Source organism: Oryzias latipes, chromosome 8 (assembly GCF_002234675.1).
Source record: "Oryzias latipes chromosome 8, ASM223467v1".
Lineage (NCBI taxonomy): Eukaryota > Metazoa > Chordata > Actinopteri > Beloniformes > Adrianichthyidae > Oryzias > Oryzias latipes.
In genome coordinates this window covers 5846942-5866044 of record NC_019866.2, presented here as the reverse complement: position 1 = coordinate 5866044, position 19103 = coordinate 5846942, and the positions used below count along the sequence as shown (strand labels likewise).

Genomic DNA, 19103 nt, shown 5'->3' with positions numbered 1-19103 from the left:
TTTTAGATGGTCTTTCTCTCTATGCTGCATTATTTTTAAAGGCTGAGATCAAAGTTTGCTCTAAGCTTTATGGAAGTCTTCTTGCATGGGAAGTATGAGAGAAAAGGCACTAAAGAGAAACAAGGAAGATGCCTTATTATCACATTAATAAGAACCCTGTAGAGCCGCACACAGCAGAGTGACTGCTGAGAAAAAGATGGGGAAAAACACAAGTTTTCTATAGCAGAGCTGTCTTGGTTAAAAATAAAACTGGAACCCGTTCTCTTGGTGGTTTGCCATGAGGGCTGATCTGTCTGTTCAAACCCAGAAACCAGAACAGCTGAGAGAACTGGAGGAGGCAAACGAGGACTTGAATTCCTCCCTCTGAGTCTCCTCCATCCTGCATGTGATCCACCAAAACAGAAGAACATTAAAACAAGGAGCGACAATGCATTGATCACTCAGTGATGATGATGATGATGATAAGAGGAGCAAAATGAGCCCTGTGTGGCGGAAGACGAGGTCCCAGCAGTGACAGGAGTCGTCATGGTGCAGCCGCAGCACCGGGGCTGCTGCTCTTTCCAGCGGGATAAATTGACACTGATTGCTGATCTGTGTCTCCAAGTCAGACACACACAGATCTGACTGTGCATGCAGCCTGCAGAGAACACAAAATCATACCTGTCAACCATGGGACAAGCAAGACTGGGCTCCAATGAATTTTGCTTTTCAATTTCTCAATTCAATTATTAAATGGTTTAATTATATTCCCCCCCCCATTTACTCGAAACATGATTCAGTCTGCTGGTCTGCAGTTCAAACTGATGAAAGAAAATATTTAATGATTTGTAAGGAGATGTGAGGATTGAGTCAACATATTTACACTGATTTCATTGATACTGATCATTTCTCTTATAAAAAAAAAAAAAAAAAAAAAAAAAAACACTTAAGAAGCCTAAACTGCATACTTTTATTTTGAAAAAAATAGATAAATAGTCTAAATTCACTTGATTGCATTATTCAGGCCGACAGGCATAAATTCATAGTAAATGAGGTCGATGAGCTCAAAATAATTAACTGCATTCAAAAATACACACATCTAGGAAACAAAAAAAAAGTGTCTTCCTTAATTAAGGATTTAGTGTGATGTTTTTAACAATCTGATTAGATCTGTCAGGATTTTAGTTTAGCATCAATTAAGTGTCTCAGTGCAGATAACTCACAGATCTGTGAAAATGCTGCATAATTAAAACATGTTTTTGAACCGTCCAGTCTTCCATCAGAACTTTGTGTACCAAAAATAACCAACAAAAAAAAATCCAAAACATTTTTCACACCAAAATATCACATTTTGCATTTTCTTTCGAAAAATTTAGTTTACATTGCTAATACATTGTTCCACTACTTTAGTTGGTCACTTCCATCTTTTTCAGGTGAAACAGCAGAGGACTAAAGGATCAGATAACAAACTGAGCGCCTCAGTGGACCTGCTAACCTCGGTTCACCTTCTCAGGAGTTAGGAGTCATCCTTCCTCATTACGGTGCTTCAACTCTCATCTCATACATCATGAATGTAGAGCGTAAATGGTGTGATTTGATATAACACTGTTCTTTACAACCCCATTAAAGGGTCCAGTCACAAATCCCCATCACCCACGAACACACACGTTTACACACTGGTGAGGTTGACCGCTTTACCTCTGCGCCACAGGCGCCCTGACCTGCAGAAACAGTTACAGATGCACCCTAAGTCTTTCTTTAATCATTAAGCTGCATGACAGAGGCTCTGACCTCCAAAGAGTTTTGCAATAATACAGTTTTCTTGCTAAACTGTTTTAAAAACCACTCTGTTATAAAAATAACATTGCTTTAAAAACTATAACCATTGAGTTTATTCTGATCTTCCTAAAATGTTTCGCTTTTTTATGTCATTTTTATGTGAGAATAACAGTTTACCCTAATTTCTTAAGAATTGTCAAAAAATTTAAATGTTCATATTGATCTTTTTAAAAGTTTGTGTTAAAATAGATTTTAAACTTGGCTCTCAGGTTAACTCCAGTGCGTTTCTGAGAGCCTCACCCAGAGGAGGCAGACGTGAGAGCCACTGGTTCTTTGCTGCCATCTACTGTCAGACCCACAAACAAAAGTCGAAAACCAGCTTTTACAACACTGCCGGAAAGAAAGGTGCACAAATCTTAATAATATAGGTATACATTTATTCATACAGATTAATTTATATTGGTTAATTGTAAAAAAAAAGAAAAAAAAAGGAAAAATGCACAGTAATTATGTGAACTACCGTCATTGTCAAAACTTTTTGAAAATGTTCAGGTGTCGACCAATTAAAGGAGACAGACAGACCAGATTCACCTCCTGCTCTGTTTCGATTCTCCACCTTGCTCCAGTGTTTGGGACCAAAGCGCCAAAAAAAACAAAAAATACAAAAAAGACAATTTGCAAAGCTACACTTCTATTTATCCCGATGGAGTTCTGGCGCAAATGGACACAGGTATGATTCACTGTCATCAAAACAAAACAAAAAAATGTGAGCCTGTAGTGTTGTTTTTACCAAGAATGAAGATGATTGAGGCAGGTTTTTTTTTTTTTTGTACAGGTGAACCTTCAGAAGCAGGTGGGAAGCGCCTCTGCCTGACGAGGGCAAAAAGACGTCTCATCCAGGCTCATTGTTGAATTCCTGTAACTTTTCCCTGGTTTACTTAACGGTCATAACCTAAAGAGTGCATTACATTTCTGATACTTTGATGAATCCCCCACAAACACACAAAACAGACCTCACACCACATTGAATCTTAATTTGGTTTTGCCTGTAGCTTTGCATTTTTGTGGGTGATTCCGGATCTGCTCTGGTAAATTTGGGGGCAGTTTGAAAAGAAGAGGAGTGGGGAAAAACAAGGCATAAAATAAGCAGAGGAAGCACAATTCTAGGAAAAATATCTTTTCTGCACAAAACATCCTTCTCCTTGACAGAAACATTCAATAATGAGAGCCCACTTCATAAACAAGTGTCACGGAGAGTGCCTCCATCAAAACAGAAAGGTCAAACTCACATTTAACATTGAGCACAGTTGCACAGGTGCAAATACTCCCTCTCAACAGAAGCTACACTGTGGACACAAACAATTCTAACCTAAAAAAAACTCCATTTGATCCAAAAAAAAAGGGGGGCCAAAACTCAACTTGAAGACTTCAAATACAAAGCAGGCATCCAAACCACAGCAAAGATGAGCAGAAAAAGAAAAAAAAAAGACCCAGAGGAAATAGAAGGAAAAACACAATGATAAAAAGAAAGTGACAGAACACAGCTGGTGAAAGTGCAAGACGAAGGTAATCCTCAGGGTAAAAGGCTTCAATACTTAAAAGGGCGGGGTTTTCAGTTTTTCATAACCCTCTGGGACAAAAGCATTCTATCCTTGTGAGCTTGAGATTTGCTCCGCTACCTATTAATGCGACTCCTCGAGTCCGATCCGGTTCTAAGGTCCTGCAGCGTCCTGGCTGGCAGGGATGGCTGCGAGGGCTGGGGTGTCACACGCCATCTTCCCTCAAGGCCTCATTGGAGTCGTGGAAACGCAGACTCCTCATCCAGCGTGTGCTTTCCCCCCTTCGTGAACAGATTCTTCAACATCAGAACCCCCCCCCCCCCCCCCCCAAAAAAAAAACCACCAAAAAACCTCCTTTCAGTCGGCCTTTTTTTCCCTCCAAATGTCCCAGTCGTGAAACCATTTAGTAATGTTCAATTTTTTTTTTTAAAGTCTTCTGCCCCAAAAAAACGACAACAAAGAAAGTTCAGGTCACAAGCCAGCTTCGGTTCACAGAGTGGGCTCGCTTTGTCCTCCAAAAGGCTCCAGCGTGCAGAAGCATGCTCGAACCAATCGTGTTCTGTTTCAACTGGCTTCAACTCTCACACCCCACAGTCCTCGCATATTTACACAGATTTTTAAAAAACTAGATAAGTTACATGCAACATTTGGCATCTTCTCAAATCCCCTGTTTGCGAGTCTCAATTGGTGTGAATCTTTAAAAAAATATTCTTGTTTTTTTTATTCCTGTCTTCAGTATTTTTGAAGCTTCTGATTGTAACAGAGGCGGAGAGCGTGAAGGATATTTGTCCACTGCCAGTCTTCAATTGTGAGATGGTCGTGTTTGTAAAGTGTCTCATTGTTTTTGTTTTTAACTGGAAGTGCAAATAGCTGCAAGAATTCTTACAAAAAAAAAAAAAATGAGGTAAGGCTTTCTGCTGCTTTCTGTCTGGTGTGTGTTGGGGGGGGGGTTGGCAGTCTTGGTGGCGTCGCTGGGAAACAAAGCGAGCAAACGCTTCTCTCGCTCGAGTGCGGTTCCTGTGCAGAGGTAGCCGTTTCGTCAGCTTCACCAAGGAAATTGTAGTTGAAGGAAAGGTTGTGATGTGAAGAGCTCCAACAGCCACAACAACAATCATTGGAACTCATTTCCATCAAACCCGCTTTGTAATACTGATGTGTTCCCGTGGGGCAGGCTGGGAAGATGCAGCGGTTCTACTTCTGCTGTTCTGGTGCATTTATGAGGACATTCAAGAATTTTTGGGGGTTACCCAAGAACCTTGCAGCGTTGTTGGCTTCCTTTCTGCAGGGAGCACAACACACATCAGCATGTAGCCTGTAGACAGATGGGGCAGCAGTTCAGGGGTGAAGTGTCAGGCTGCAGGTAGGCGTACAAAGTACACGGGCGGGGAAAAGGGGGCCGTTGTCTTTTCATCATAGGAGGACGCAGCAGCGGCAGAACCTCTGACGACTGCCCCCGACAGAGGGGGGTGGAGTGACGGGAGCGAAGTATGCGTGCACTTTGATGTTGGGCAGATGAGTCTGAGGGTGGGGGGAAAAAAAGAAAGAAAAACATATGGAAATGAGTTGATGACTCATATTTAAAAAGCTGCTCAAACACATTCAAGCTGCTGGCATCAGACTTCTACTCGCCAACCCAGTCACGTCATGAGGGGAGCGGCTCGATCAGGACACAGTGTTCACTCAGCAGCTAGGTTTTCACTCAACCCCTCACGGGGCGACGCCATGACTCAAATCAGAAATCAGGTTGGACAGAAATCCCAAATCCATGTCATTCGGTTAGCAACCAGCATTAAGCTCAGCTTGAGTGGGGAGAAACTGGCTGCACCACACCTATTCCTCCAGATTCAGGGGATTGGATCAAGTTTGGAACCACAAAGATTTTCAAAAAAAATATACCAATAAGGAAAAAAGTCCAATTTTTTTGTCATTTAAACACATAAAAAATACACCAAGTTATTTTAAAAGTCCATCTTTTCTACATATTGTTAGACATATCATTTAGTTTCTCTGGGAATTCTTTTTTTAATTTGCAGACGTTTTCACAAACTTGAGTTGCTTCAAATCTATAATTTATATGATCGCTACCATTTTAATGAACTTTGGATGCGGTTTTGTGTCCGAAACAAAAGATGCACAACATCAAAGAAACAAAAAAAGTCCAATGCGTTTCTTTTTAACTCAAAATCAATGTTTCTTTGTTATAATCTCTCAAAGTCAAATGCCAGCCTTTGGCAAATACTATGTATTAAACTTTTTAAAAGTTTTCAAGCACCTTTAGCAAAACCTTCCATTTTCTAAAAAAAAACCCACAAAAAAAACTAAAGGATCGTTTACAACAAAATGTTTCATTCTTTTCCAAAATGGGGAAACAAAGAACAGGAAAACAGGTAGATTTTGTATCAAATTAATTTAATATAAAATAATCAAGAACAGTAAAACTTTATCAAAAGAGAAAAATATAAAAGCAAGACTGTCCACATATAAAGATTTCTCTGAAAATCTTTTATCCTAGAATACATTCCGGTGTCTTTACTCATCTCATTTTTTTACACAAATAAAACATTTTCTTGTTTCCCATTTTTTAATTGACTAATGGGACCCATACAAATGTGTTTGTCTGATTTCCCCCAAGAAAAGATCTAATTTGCTCCCCATTAACATGAACTAAACTTTAAAGAAATAACATTTTTAGCAGTACTTCTAGATATGAAATAAGCTAGATACATTTCCAGAGACTGATTTTTTTCTGAAACAGCTGACAGACATCAGCTATTTGGAAATGGTTATGGTTAAGTGTTAGTTGGACAGGGCATGAATGCCCGCTTGCTCACCACTGTTAGCCGACACGACTTACCCTCAGTCTCTTGATGCCTGCGCGGGTGATTTGCTGGCAGTCGTAGAGCTCGATGCGATCCAGGCTGTGGCAGCTCTTCAGGTGCTCCAGCGAGGCGTCTGTGATGAGGGGGCAGTTGTCCAGCTCGATCACCTCCAGACAGTCGTGAGCACAGGGGCCACTGCCGAGGTGTCTGATGCCATCATCCGTGATCAGCTCACAGTGGGACAGACTCTGTAGGGGTACAGAGGACCCATTACTCAATGGTCTGCTAAAGTCCCACTCCAATCAACTATTGAGCTCATTTACAATCGTTGACAGGGGTCTTTCAATTCTAATTATGCATTTTTTAGCCAAAATAAGTAAAAAAAAAAATGTTTTATTGGACGTAGTTACTGCAGAGTGGTAGGATTTCACCAGAAATTCACTATCAGTTGTAGGCGGGACGATTGGCATGGAGCAACGCCGCCCTCCCTTCGCCTCCCTGTTGCTAAGCAGGGCAAAGCAGGGAGCTTGTGGCTCACCCAGTGTATTTTCTACGTCACAAATAAGCTGTATTTTCAATGGGCTTTTTCTGTCTGCTCCTACTTCTCAAGGATTTGAACAAAGAAATAAACAGAAATGTAATTTTAGCTTAATATAGATTGTCCACCAAAAACATCATTTTCCTATAAGTGGGTCTTTTAAGAAGTGCTGTGGCATTTTGCAGGCAGACAGAGTCAAATGTGTGTTTAAGGTCTGGACTAAGCAAATGGGCTAAGTTTGCAAAGACACATATTACATTGGTGAGAAAAATCCTTGGGTGCTTTTGTAAAACCCCTGCAGCTTTGCAAAAAAAAATTGGAACTGAAAAGTAGCAGAGATATTAGCAGACACTGAAGGTCTGCACAGCAATTCACAGAGAAGATTGGGGCTTGGCAGGGCAGATTTTTGATAGCAAGCCTGACAGAAATGATTTTCTACAAAGTGAGTAATTTGTGGCTCAACAAATACAATCAAAGTAAAGTTACTAGATGGGTTAGTCATTCAGAAGATAAAACATCTCCATTAAACCTGATTTATTTACAGATTTTAAAGTAGTAAAGACAGTTTTTGATCTTTTGTTTGCTTTTAAAGGAAGACCCAAACTCACCAGGACTTGCAAGCGAGGGCAGTGAATAGACAACTGGATGAGAGTTCCATCTGTGATCTAACGCAAAATAAAAACATCTCACACTCGTGGACAATTTAAATCATGAATGCACAAATCAAAAGAGGCATTTCTAATTACCTGCACACATTCTTCTAAATCCATCTTCTCAAGTTCATGACAGTTCTGCAGAAAAACAAAACACACAGCTCATTTGATCATGATGATGAGTAAACATAGACATTTATGAGCAAAAAAAAAAATAGTCCCTTCTGGATATTTAGAAAATATGACAGTTTGTAGTTGAAATGCATGTTAAAGCTGAAACTTACCCTAGCTAACGTAGTGAAGCCCACATCTGTAAGCTGAGAACAGCGGGCCACTTCTAATATTCTACAAAAAAAAGAGAAACAAACTTGACAGACTTACTCATCGTAACTTGAAATGAATCAAATGTCAAGCCTCCGGCAGGTTTGTAGGATTGAGGAAATAGCTGATAACTGACTTTACTGAATGAGGTTGGGTGTGTAGGTGCAGGAATTCACCTGAGGCGGGGGCAATTCTGTCCCAGAGCATGCAAGATGGCATCTGTGATGTTGGCACAACCTGACACACACAGAGACTGCAGGCGGTGACAACCCCGACAAATTGTGATGAGGCCCTCGTCTGTGATCTGCTGCTCACAAAAGGACAAAAGTATGTGCTTGTGTGTGTGAAGAGGAGTGGGGAGGTCATCATAATCTACAGTCAGTCAGTCATTTAAAAAAAAAAGAAAAAGGGAGGGGCGGCATGCCACAGAAAATCATTCTGTGCTGTGCCATTTGGTGTCTTAAAAGTGAGATAAATTCAACAAAAATACATGTAAACATACCTATAACAGCAGTTTATAATAATATTAATTATATAAATATTCCTCTTATAATAATAGATAGAGCTGGATGTCATCTACAAAACAATGAAACCCAATGTTGAGTTTATAGAATAAATTGCCGAGGGTAGGAGGTAGGTTAGGAAGGAGGAAAACCTTGAGGAACACCAGAGAATTACCCTTATTTGCATTGATCAGCTTAGTAAAATAAATATTTTGGTATGAGAAACCAAGTCCTTGTGTTGTAAAATATGCTCCTTGTATATTTCTCTATGGATGGGAGAGCCAGTTCTTTTGCAAAGCTGCTCTAACTGGCGACGTTAGGCTTTCATTTCATGGAGTTGTAGAGTGAACCAGGGAGAAGATTTAGTAAATGATCCGGACCGGGTTTTGACTGGAGCAAAAATGTTAAGAACATCTGAAAGGCTGTTATTATAAAAAACAAACCAGTTCATCTGGGATGGACGAGATGGGGACGGAATGCGCTCTTTGAGAGGAAAACATCTCCACATTTACATGTTTAATATTTTGGAAGGAGATGAGGCGAGTGGGTGGAATCTTGGATAAGGAGAGGGGGGTATTAAAAGAAACACGAAGGTGATCAGTCACATAAAGTTGATCTGTGTGACAGTTAGTGGAGGTCAACCCAGAGCAGCAGACCAGGTCCAGAGTGTGTCGCTTAGGGCGGGTAGGGAGTTGAACATATTGACTGAAGCCAAGACTGTCCAGGAATCAGCAGAAGTCTCTGGAAAGGGGAAGGTGGCCGTTATCAAAGTGGATGTTAAAATCACCCATGACCGTAACATTAGGAGAGAAAGAGAGATGAGAGGTGAATGAGTAGAGTTCCAAATAACTGTTCGGCTTTGGGGGCCGATAAACCACTGCTATTACAGCTGGCGTGCAAGCATGAAGGCCAATTGGAGCTGAACGAGGGGAGCGGAACCTGGAGGATTTTCCACTTCTCCCGATATATCATTGCGAGATCGCCTACGCGGCCATAGCAACGAGGTTGACAGAGGTAAACAAAGCCGGGTACGGTGGAGTCATTAAGACCCTGCCAAGTTTCTGTCACGCAAAGAAAGTCAAACTTAAAAATTAAGTCTGGAATCAGATGACCCTTGTTTGAGAGAGCCCGGATGTTGATGGGGCCAAAGTTGATGGTTGTGATGAGGTGGCGCGGAGTAGACGCAGTCGAGTTTGCAGATCTGGGGAGGCTGGAGAGCACGCTGTGGTCCACAGAGCGTCCGGTGTCACAGGGAGGGCCACCAGTGGTGGAGGAGAGGATGCGGATGGATTTGGATGTGTGTCCATGATAATGATGGCGTGTGCCACAGTGGATGTAACTCAGGCGAGGTGGGAGCAGGAAGTCCATGTGGAAGTAGAGCACAGGCGGAGGAGCTGCAGGCTGACAGCGGAGTCGAAGGAGTTCCGACGTTGAGTACTGGATGGCCGTAGGGCGGTGGAAAAGCCAGAGGAGGATCCAGGTTAGCTTGCACTTCAGCATAGCTGACAGGACACGGCCCGGGAACGGCAGACTGAGACATGCAACTCCTAGCCAGCCAAGGCCAAGTCACAGGTTGAAGGAGCAGCGCAGTGGAATTGGCCTGTTCTTATGTTACTGAGGCTTGCAGGTTTAGCAACACCATAGTAGTCAATGGACATAGTAAAGTTTATTCTCAGTTTTCACAGTCCAAAATCCATTGTAGAAGAATTTGTTTGAAAAGAGAAAGTTACTGGTGAGTAGCGGCAACAGTCATGCCAGCATCCACTCAGCGTCCACTCATCCCAGAAGTCATGTCAAGAGAGTAAATGGTGGTTCTGATGAGGCAAGTCATGGTTTTCATAAGACACTGGTTCATTCTTTTTCTTTGTCTAAATCATAATGATAAAAAAAGAGAAAATTGCTGAGTTCTATCCACCTCAGATGCTGTTGAATAAACTGATGAGGGAGATTTTAAAGTGCAGTAATTAAACTGCTTGTATGGGATTAAACCATTTCGTCGCCATTTGGCAGATTTTTCGTTCACTTTTGCATCCGTTTTTTTACAATGCATTGTGTTCTGCATAATGACTGGCTGTAGACCATTGTCAAAACAATCTCCATGTTCTGTTTCGAGTACAAAATGTCTTCAGTTTTCTAAATCGTCATGAATCTTTGATCATGAGTGGATCTTTGTTTTCATTCTATAGTACCGGATTTATTTTTCCATCAAGGTCTGAACTTTCAGAATTAAAAAGAGAGAAAGCTGTAAAAATGTTCATGTATGCCTGAGAAAAATGCACAAAATTGATGTTTTACAGACGTAAAACATTTAGCATTATTTAAAAAGAAAAAATGTCTTCTTAGCGGATTTCACCTATCGCAAGTCATTTTTAGAATACAACTCTGAATAAAGTGGGAAACCACCGTATTCTAGATCATTTCTGTGAAGCATATTTTCCATTCAACTGAAGCAGCTGTGAAGGGGGGTCACTCACCGTCCCATAATATGCATTGTTGAAAGTGGATGAGGATTTCTCACAATTCCTGTTTTTTCACATATTCTGAAGCACCTAGAAGCATTTTTAGGAGTTACTTCCACCAAAAAGCTGATTTTAGTAGTTCCTCATCTCAGAGCGACTACAGGAGTGTTGCTGCTTTCTTGGGTCTACTACTTTGCAGTTACTTGAGTGCAGGGAAGTCCTGTTTTTTGAACCATCACCTGTTTATTAGGGCTGCACGATATGAGAAAAACTCGCGATGTGCGATATTGGTGATTAATATTGCGATAACGATATAATTCGCGGTGTATAAACAAATAGCAAAACAACCAAACACATATTTTCCATTTCACTGCAACGGTTTAAAAATTATACTCCAAAAGACCCTCGTTGACGTAGGAGGCAAACATCAAACATAAAAGGGCTCATCTGATTGATCAACAACGTAAACGGGTCCTTCCGATTGGTTAAATTATTTATTTATTTCATTTGTTCAATATTTCAAGCTGCCATGAGATTGTTTTAGCACATTTAAGGTAACCATTTATTGCGATTTTCGCCATCTTTTGCGGTATGCACATTGCACAGCTTAATGTCGCGATAACGATAAAATTGCGGTATATTGTGCAGGCCTACTGTTTATATAAATGATTAAACATTATTTAAATCAAAAAGAATTTGTGCTGATCTGAAGCCTTTAATTAAACTTTTAAAAACCCAATATCTTTGCATGTTTTGCATGTTTGACAGACAGGACATTTATTTTCACTTGCAGGTTCATCAGGTTTTGTGCATGTGGTTTCTAAAGGCTAAAGGCGTCCCGCCTGCCTGAGATCTGACTGCAGCACTTACTGAGCATGTCTGCAAGTTGAGCGTGACCAGTTCTGGACAGTAAGCCCCGATCTGCTTCAGAGCCTCGTCTTCTAGCTGTGGGACAGATTTGGTATGACAGGGGTTAAAAAAAAAATCATCACCCAACAAAGAAACAGTTTTGCTTTTGCCGTCAATGATAATGATCATGGTTTTTCCTTGACAACAACGTCCTCTGAAATTATGGATCTTCTTTGCAGATCCAGAAAACAGTTTCCAGAACAAAGTAACATTAACTTAAAAAAAAAAGTCAATGTGCTGCGATCCGCCACCAGTTGTAAAGACCGATTTCCACTGGCCCCTCTGCGTTGCGTCTTCGCTGCGTTGAAACAATAAAAATAAAATAAAAAAATAGAGCATTCATTAAACAATCAGAATGTTTACATCGTCTCCGTCAGCTTTACAGAGTAGTTCCATTTCCAGTCAGTTTACGCTGCAATTTTTGTGGCAAAAAGCCAGTGAACTGGAAACGGGTTCGGGTTTCAAAGTAAAACCTTCTGTTGTAATTTCAAAATAAAACACAAAATACAGAAATAAAACTTGATTTCATATTAACGGTGAGGTGCTCACGCAATAATGCACATCAATCCAGCGGATAACATCACCATGGATGACTGAAGTTTTATTGTGGATGTTCAAAAACACAACCTCATATGTGACATTTATATGACATCAGAGGGCATGGGGTTTAATTGTTTAAGTGCTGGATGAGCGAATACAGCGGGACGAACTGAATGATACGGGGGGGACGGCACAAACCACTCTTCCGGGATCCAGGGGGGAAGGGGGATAGATCAGAGTCAATGTAAATTAACCGTCTCCTCACACAACGCAACGGCGACGCACCGTGAACGAACCAGTGTAAATTCAGGGAAAGGCTTGATCAATAATACCTGTGTGCAGCCCTTCAAGAAAAGGCCTTTGAGTCCAGGACAGGAGCGCACCAGAGCCTGAATGCCATCCTTGGTGACCTGATCACACCAGGAAATGTTCAGCTGCTCCAGAGAGTGACAACCCTCGCTGAGAGGAGGAATGACAAGAAATGAAGGAAAAAAAGGAAAAGAAAAATAAATCAAACTTTTCTTTAATAGATGTTGATGTGAAGAGGGATTCTGCTGGGAAAACCTGAGAGCTTTCAGTGACAAGTTGGTGATGGAGGTGCAGGAGGCAAGGTCCAGGTGCTTCAGCTTTGGACAGAACTTACTGAGGCTGCTGCATGTGCTGCACAGAACAATAGCTGCCATCAAGAAGTGATCAGGGTTGCAAAACATTTGAAACACAAACGGCACAAACCTGTCTGTGATCTTGGTGCAGCCGTTCAGACTAAGCAGTTCGATGTTCCTGCAATTCTGAGCAAAGGTCCTGCACAAAAAAAGACATTTTTTTTAAAAAGGCACAGCAGCCAAACTGCTGCTTTCAGTCAAGTTGTGCCGAGCTCTCTTTATCCTCACCTTAAGGCGCTGTCCCCCACACCCAGGCATCCTCTCAAGCTCAGTTTCCTGAGAAACCCTCCACAACGCTTTGAAATGTTCTCCACCACTCGACCCTGAAACCAAACAAACGGCCTTGAAATCTCTGCAGCTTGTTTAGGAGTAATGACTGGTGTAAATGGAAGCAGCAGCAGAAAAGTCAAGAAAGTTTAGCATTTACTCACCTCGATGTCCCTCTGAAAATCAAAGAGGTCAATTCGCTGCCAGTTGCTGCCATCCAAAGCCAGAACATTCCAGGACTGAGGGCAGAAAAGGCATTTAGAGTCGTGTTTTTTAGCCGCTACACATGCTTCCACAATCACACTCACCCTGGAGACTTGAGCACAGCGACAGAGCGTCACCACATCCAGAAAGGAGAAGATCCTGGAAGACAAACATGGACGGCTTTGATATGCTGACCTCCGCTCCCAGGTGCGTACCCAGCTAAACGCTGCATCCGCTCCGGCTCGCGGCACCGAGGTGCGAGCGTGCTGGCAAATGTTGTCGTATGGTGGCAGGGTTTCTTTAACCCGACAAAGACAAACTTTTGAAGAACAAAGCTGGAAACAGGATTCTACAATGCAGTAAGGTGAATTGAAGCAAGAAGGCAGCAGCATGCCAGTCGCACAAATCACTGCGCCGCATCGCAACAGCCAGCCGCAGCTCTGGCAGGTTGTCTGGCAAGGCCGGAGCTTGAATTATGGCATTCATTTTCTGTTGGCTGAGGGGGCTTCTTTTTTTTTTCCCCTTTGAAAAATGTAAATGTTTTATAGTCATGAGCATCTGGTTTTAATTATGTGTTTTTGCAAGAGGAGAGGAGAGCAGGGTGAGGAATGAAGGAAATTCACACGTGATGTTGGAACAAGGGAGCATGGGGTGCTGTAGCATCACTCACCGCAGCAACAGTTCCTTGGGCAACTTCTTATTGATGACGGCCTCATCGCTGTTTGTGAACATCTGCAAAGAAGCAGAGGAGTGCATCAGTCCAGGCTTGGACCGTACCATCCAGTCACCCCACACAAGGGCGGCCAAACTCACAAAGATCGATGCAATCGGTTCAAAAATTCCCTACACGTTTGGTCGTGACAAAAAAATAAAGTGCAGGACGAGACTTTGCCCTGCAGATTACAGAGCTCCAAACTTCCTCACTTGTCGTGTGGATGTTTACTCTAATTAGTTTGCGCTGCTTTTCACATCAGCAAGTATTGAAAGTGTACACTGCAGTCAGCTACAATAGATCCTCGGTGACTTCCAGACAAAGCGCCAGCATCTGCTAATGGATTTCCACACAAACATTTGCATGCCACGCAAGCACAAACGCAAGTCTATAATCTGCAGGAAAATAAGCCGTGGTTTACAAAGAGATCATAAATTTACATTTATTAGGACTCAGACACACACAGATGCCCACTTGCTGAAAGGGATGCATAATTTGAGGAAATTCTCACTCCGCATGGTTGTGAAACGCAAGACAATGATGATCCCAAACCACATAGTGAGTGCCTCAATCTTTTTCCCCACCACAGATTTGGAAAATAACAATTAAAATTAGGGGAGAGGCAACTGAAGGCTCCGTGGTGCAAAAAAATTTGTTTACCAAGATTACCAAGGAATTCTAAAGTAATTGTGCTTCTTGTCAGGTACAATTATTCATCGGTCAATAATCCAAACATAAATTGTGTATTTATTGTCTTTAAAAAGTGATGGTTTATGGTAAAAAAAAGAAGAAAAAGAAAACAGGATGGGACTTTATTATGGTTGTCCATCATAAACCACCACATCTTTACATCCTGAGGGACTCACAAATCCATCCAAAAGCACAAAAGAAGAGAAAGACTGACATGTGGGGGTTAATATTGATGCTCAGACCTTGAAAAGACCAAACAGCTGTGGCTGTTCTATGTTTCTTTGAGACTCTACACACAAAGCTCTCCGTACAGAGGCTGCCACCACAGACATGCAAAATTCTGCAGGAGCAAAAAAAAAAACAAAAAAAAAGTCAAACAGACATTGGCTGTTTGCATTCGGAGCAAAACCGGCTTTGATGGCGCTCCTTCCAGAGACCGGCGGCTTTCTGCCCAAATAATCCGGACTCCAATCCAAAGAGGCACATGCACACGGACAACAAGCATACACTACCCCCTTTTGTAATCTAAAAGAAAATGAGAATAATGCTGCAGGATGCAGTATTAAGTTTTCTTCACTGGTCAGCTGCAACGAGTGACGCAAGCTTGGCAAGAGGTTACTGGGTCAGCTGTGACCTCCGGCTAAAGATGACAGCAAAAAGAAAAAGAAACATTTGATTATCTTTTTCACAAAAGCAAAAGGATAGTTTAGGGTTTATGTTACCGAATTGACAAATATTTGGAGAATTTAGCAAACTAGGATTAGAAAAATTAAACGAGTGGCCTAAATTACAATACAATAAGACGTTTTTCTTATTTTGTTAGATTCTCAAGCTCACTCGAACATATATTTTCCAACACACATGTCCACATGTTTTAAGGAAATCATCATGTCATTTTGCATCATAAATGTGAAATCTATATTCTTAGAGACGGAGAGGACTTTAAGCTCCAACTATTGAAAGAAAAAACTTCACAGCTGTGAGGGTGATAAGATACAGAGTAGAGTGAAAAATGTGCAGCTTTCACCACAGAGAAGAGGGTTGGATTGTTTAGTTAAATTATGGAACAAACTCTAGAAAATGTGAGAAGGAAGTTACAAAGTAGTACTACCGGTAATTTCTTCTAACTGCTACTGGGCAGAAAATAAAGGATAACGCACACTGCCAAGGTAAAAATTGACAAAAAAACAAAACACAAGAAATCTTACATATTTTGTAAGTTAAAACATTCAGGGTTAAAATACCTCAATAGCCTTAATTGTCAAGAAATCCTGTTTAAGTCTTATTTTCTGTATGTGAGGGCAAAGCTCCTTAATAGAAAATGTTCAAAAACTGGCACACCTTTGAGCTGTGATTAGGGACTGTATTAACAGGCACAAAACAGTTTTCTTTTCATTCTTTTTTTTTAAATCTCAAACTAAGGATTTAAAGTCTACTGACATTCTTTATTAGAGGAAGATTGTAGCTTCATGTAAACATTTAAGATTTTTTTAAACGATCTCACACGATGATTTTTCTGTTTGGGTCTGTTTTACTCCTAATTTCTTAATAAAACAACTAGCAACAATTGAATGTCACAATCTATTGTTATGAGCTGGTTTGCAACAATTGGTAAAAACAAAACTCTGAATATCAAAAACTTCCGCCAGATGTCTTTCAAAGTAAAAGCCATTAAAGCCATCTGACGACTGTTCAGGCCAACTGCTTTCTCAGGGTGCTTTTAATTAGCTTCTGTTAAAATAATATTAAAATACCAATTGTCATTTAGCCCATAGCTAAAATGTGACTTTGCAGCATTTAGAAATAAGTCTTGAGTAGTTTAATGCTTTAACACAAAGACAAATAAGACAATGATATGAAAGTATCCTTAAAAGGGTATAGAATGGGAGTGTATTTCTACATCTCAATAGGCAATTTGTGACTTTATGTTTATTTTTTTCTAGTTCTAATCTGCAATAGTAGAGCAATCACATTTATGAAGGAAAGTTTCGGATAAGCAAGTAATGTAAAAACAAAATTTTAAAAAATACTTTAAAAACTCTAAAGAAAGTATAAAGCAAGTAAAAAAATACAAGAAGAAGATAACACGGACTATACATTGTGAATTTTGAACCCAAATTTTCTGATCAAGTTGCTTCAATATGAAAATTTGGGGGGGGGGGGGGGGGGGGAATGCTGAAGTAATAAAAACAGCAATTAATATGGAAATTGTAAATATGACATACATAATACCGGTACTTAGGTAAGTTTCATGAAGAAAGAAAACCCCTACTGTGTGTTCTTTTACTTCCTATTTAAAGCTTGAGGGAAAAAATGTTACATTTAATTTTAATTATCTTTTAGAACATATAACTCAGCAATAAAACATAATATGGAGCTTTCTACAAATTTTTTGTATTGTTTTCCAATGTTTGTCGTGAGTTTACACCATTTTTATTCTCTTCAAAAACATGGGACTCTTATTTTGAAGTCAATCAGTCCATTTCCGATTCGCACCTGTCCGAAATCCGGTTAGCTTTGCAGCTTTGCCGCAGCTGTTCAGACAGAAGGTAGCGGCCTGAGTCGTCAGCTGTTGCACTGTTAAAAATAAATAAAACCACACACAAATCCTACGCTAGCAGGGGATTAAACAACACCAAGCGCACAGGCTGCACAGCCCAATGTCAGCGGTCAGTTTGACGGAACACGATACCGGTCCCAAACATTGCAGTTGCTACGACGCAAACTTTCCTGCTTTGCTCGTGACAACTAAGACAACGGCATCCCAGCTCCTGCGTTTCTGTGAAGGCGACTGTCCTGCCATCCCGACACATTATATGATGCGGGTCCCGTTGTGTGACAGCTCAGAAAAAGGTGCATTTTGTTACAGTTTATAGCCGCCGCAGGTAGAAGGCCCCCACTGCCGCAGCGGGTAAATACGGGGCAAAACTTCAAATAAATAGAATTAATGAGTGAAAAAAACCCACAACAAATAAAGCTACCAAAATGACAAAAAAATCGGATGTATCCAATATTCTGTGTAAAGAGCGTGCCTCAGCGTGCTCTCTGGCCTCATTGTCTTTGTTTTGACGGAACCAAAGAACACAAAACTGACAACACTTTCGCACCACTGCAATTCCTCCTTTAAACTCGAGACTACACGTCTTTGAGTAAAATTGACTCGACACAAAGGGCGACACGTCGAGCGTGGGCTGTGGGGAACAAAACAACAGCGTTTCACCTAATCCCAAACAGCAGCGGCTGCGGAAGCTGCTGAACCATTAGCTTTTCCCATAAGCGCATTTTTTTGGGGTAATAATAATTACAGCAGCACTCATTCAGTGTGCAGGGACCACATGCTAACGCCTTCTAGCAGCTATTTCGAGTGCTAGTCCGCCACTGTCAGTTGACAAAACACGGAAAACTCACCTCAAACCGGCTCCGCGAGACGCCGTTCACCTCCTTCCCCATATTGGACTCAACGAATTCGGTGTGAGCTCGGGAAAACACAGACTCGGGCCTTTTCCACGATAATCATATCCCCCTCGGTAGTTCCCAGGTCGCGACGTCGCTGTCTCTCACGGCCTGTAATATAAACAACCAGACATCTTATTTCTGGTTAAAAAAAAATTAAAAAAAAATAAATGCAGGTTAGTTAGTGGCAGCAACAGCCAGCCAATAAGCCACCTCTCTTCTTATCTACTCGGTTTGCCCTCACCTCCTCCTTCCCCCGTTCAGCTTTAGATCCATCCACACAATAGCACGACAGGAATGGGATCAAATTGCCTAAAACTGTAACGCTTCTTCTATTTCACTTGCAAATAATACATTATGTCGCTTTGAGTCGTGGTTTTCCGTAAATTAGGACAGCTGTTTTACTTACTAAACGGGTTTGCTTTGATCGCCTGCTGATCTTTTACTAGCCAGAGCTCCCAGTGTGAGCCGAGCACAAAGATATCCGTCAGTGTGGGGTGTCACCCTTTAAACGAGCACATGTAGCACAAATACCTGGCCTGGCAGGGCTTGGGTAATATTTATACATATCCGATTTATACCGTTTTATTTTAATCCCAAGATAATGAGTTTAAAAAGTTCCTACCCGTCTTTAAAAGGTACACACGACAGAAAACAGGAATGCACTGATCTTTTATTTCCCATAAATTGTTACAGAACTGGTTCAGGGATAATTCATAGAAGCTGTGGATGTCAATAATAATGTCATAGTTTGTATTTGAACACTTTATAAGGCCACGCAAACAAAAACTGAAACGGTATAATTGTGTGGTGGAAAAAATGTACTTCCGCGTTGGCTCTTGAACACGCCCCTTTTGAAAAATACAACTAACCAGAATCCAGATCCACTCACAGTCTATTACGTATTAAGCCTGTCAACCAATCATTGTCGAGAAAGACAGCAGCTAAAAACATAAACAAAATGAAACGATATTAATAATGTCTGTATTTCTTTTAATCTTTAGATTGTCTATTTGAATCATAGTGATTTATTGTTTAAAAATGTTTAATCATTTT

At 41.0% G+C, this 19103-nt stretch overlaps 1 protein-coding gene across 3 annotated transcripts; it reads right to left on the bottom strand.

Annotated features, from left to right (window-relative positions):
• Positions 1–2174: 2174 nt before the first annotated feature.
• Positions 2175–19008, bottom strand: LOC101160411 (F-box/LRR-repeat protein 20). Of its 3 annotated transcripts, none has more exons than XM_004071281.4 (16): positions 18292–19008; positions 18003–18158; positions 13863–13924; positions 13297–13351; positions 13153–13227; positions 12950–13044; positions 12792–12860; positions 12624–12719; positions 12392–12518; positions 11481–11555; positions 7825–7955; positions 7612–7672; positions 7421–7465; positions 7283–7339; positions 6172–6384; positions 2175–4835 (listed from the first exon to the last, which is right to left on the bottom strand). In XM_004071281.4, exons 2-16 carry the CDS (start codon positions 18042–18044, stop codon positions 4728–4730), a joined length of 1311 nt encoding a protein of 436 aa, XP_004071329.1. In that variant the 5' UTR covers positions 18045–18158; positions 18292–19008; the 3' UTR covers positions 2175–4727. The 3 variants fall into 3 exon arrangements, with proteins under 3 accessions (XP_004071329.1, XP_011476239.1, XP_023813186.1); XM_011477937.3 differs by having other exon boundaries at positions 18457–19008; XM_023957418.1 differs by lacking the exon at positions 18292–19008 and having other exon boundaries at positions 18003–18261.
• Positions 19009–19103: the final 95 nt, after the last annotated feature.

Bases quoted from the DNA above. Each gene is read 5' to 3' on its own strand.
- LOC101160411 (XM_004071281.4), bottom strand. From the start codon at position 18,044: ATGGGGAAGGAGGTGAACGGCGTCTCGCGGAGCCGGTTTGAG. The intron at 7,673-7,824 runs GTGAATTCCTGC...TTTTTTTTGTAG, and splicing joins CAGAATTGCCCCCGCCTCAG to AATATTAGAAGTGGCCCGCT. The intron at 6,385-7,282 runs GTGAGTTTGGGT...GTACCCCTACAG, and splicing joins GCCCTCGCTTGCAAGTCCTG to AGTCTGTCCCACTGTGAGCT.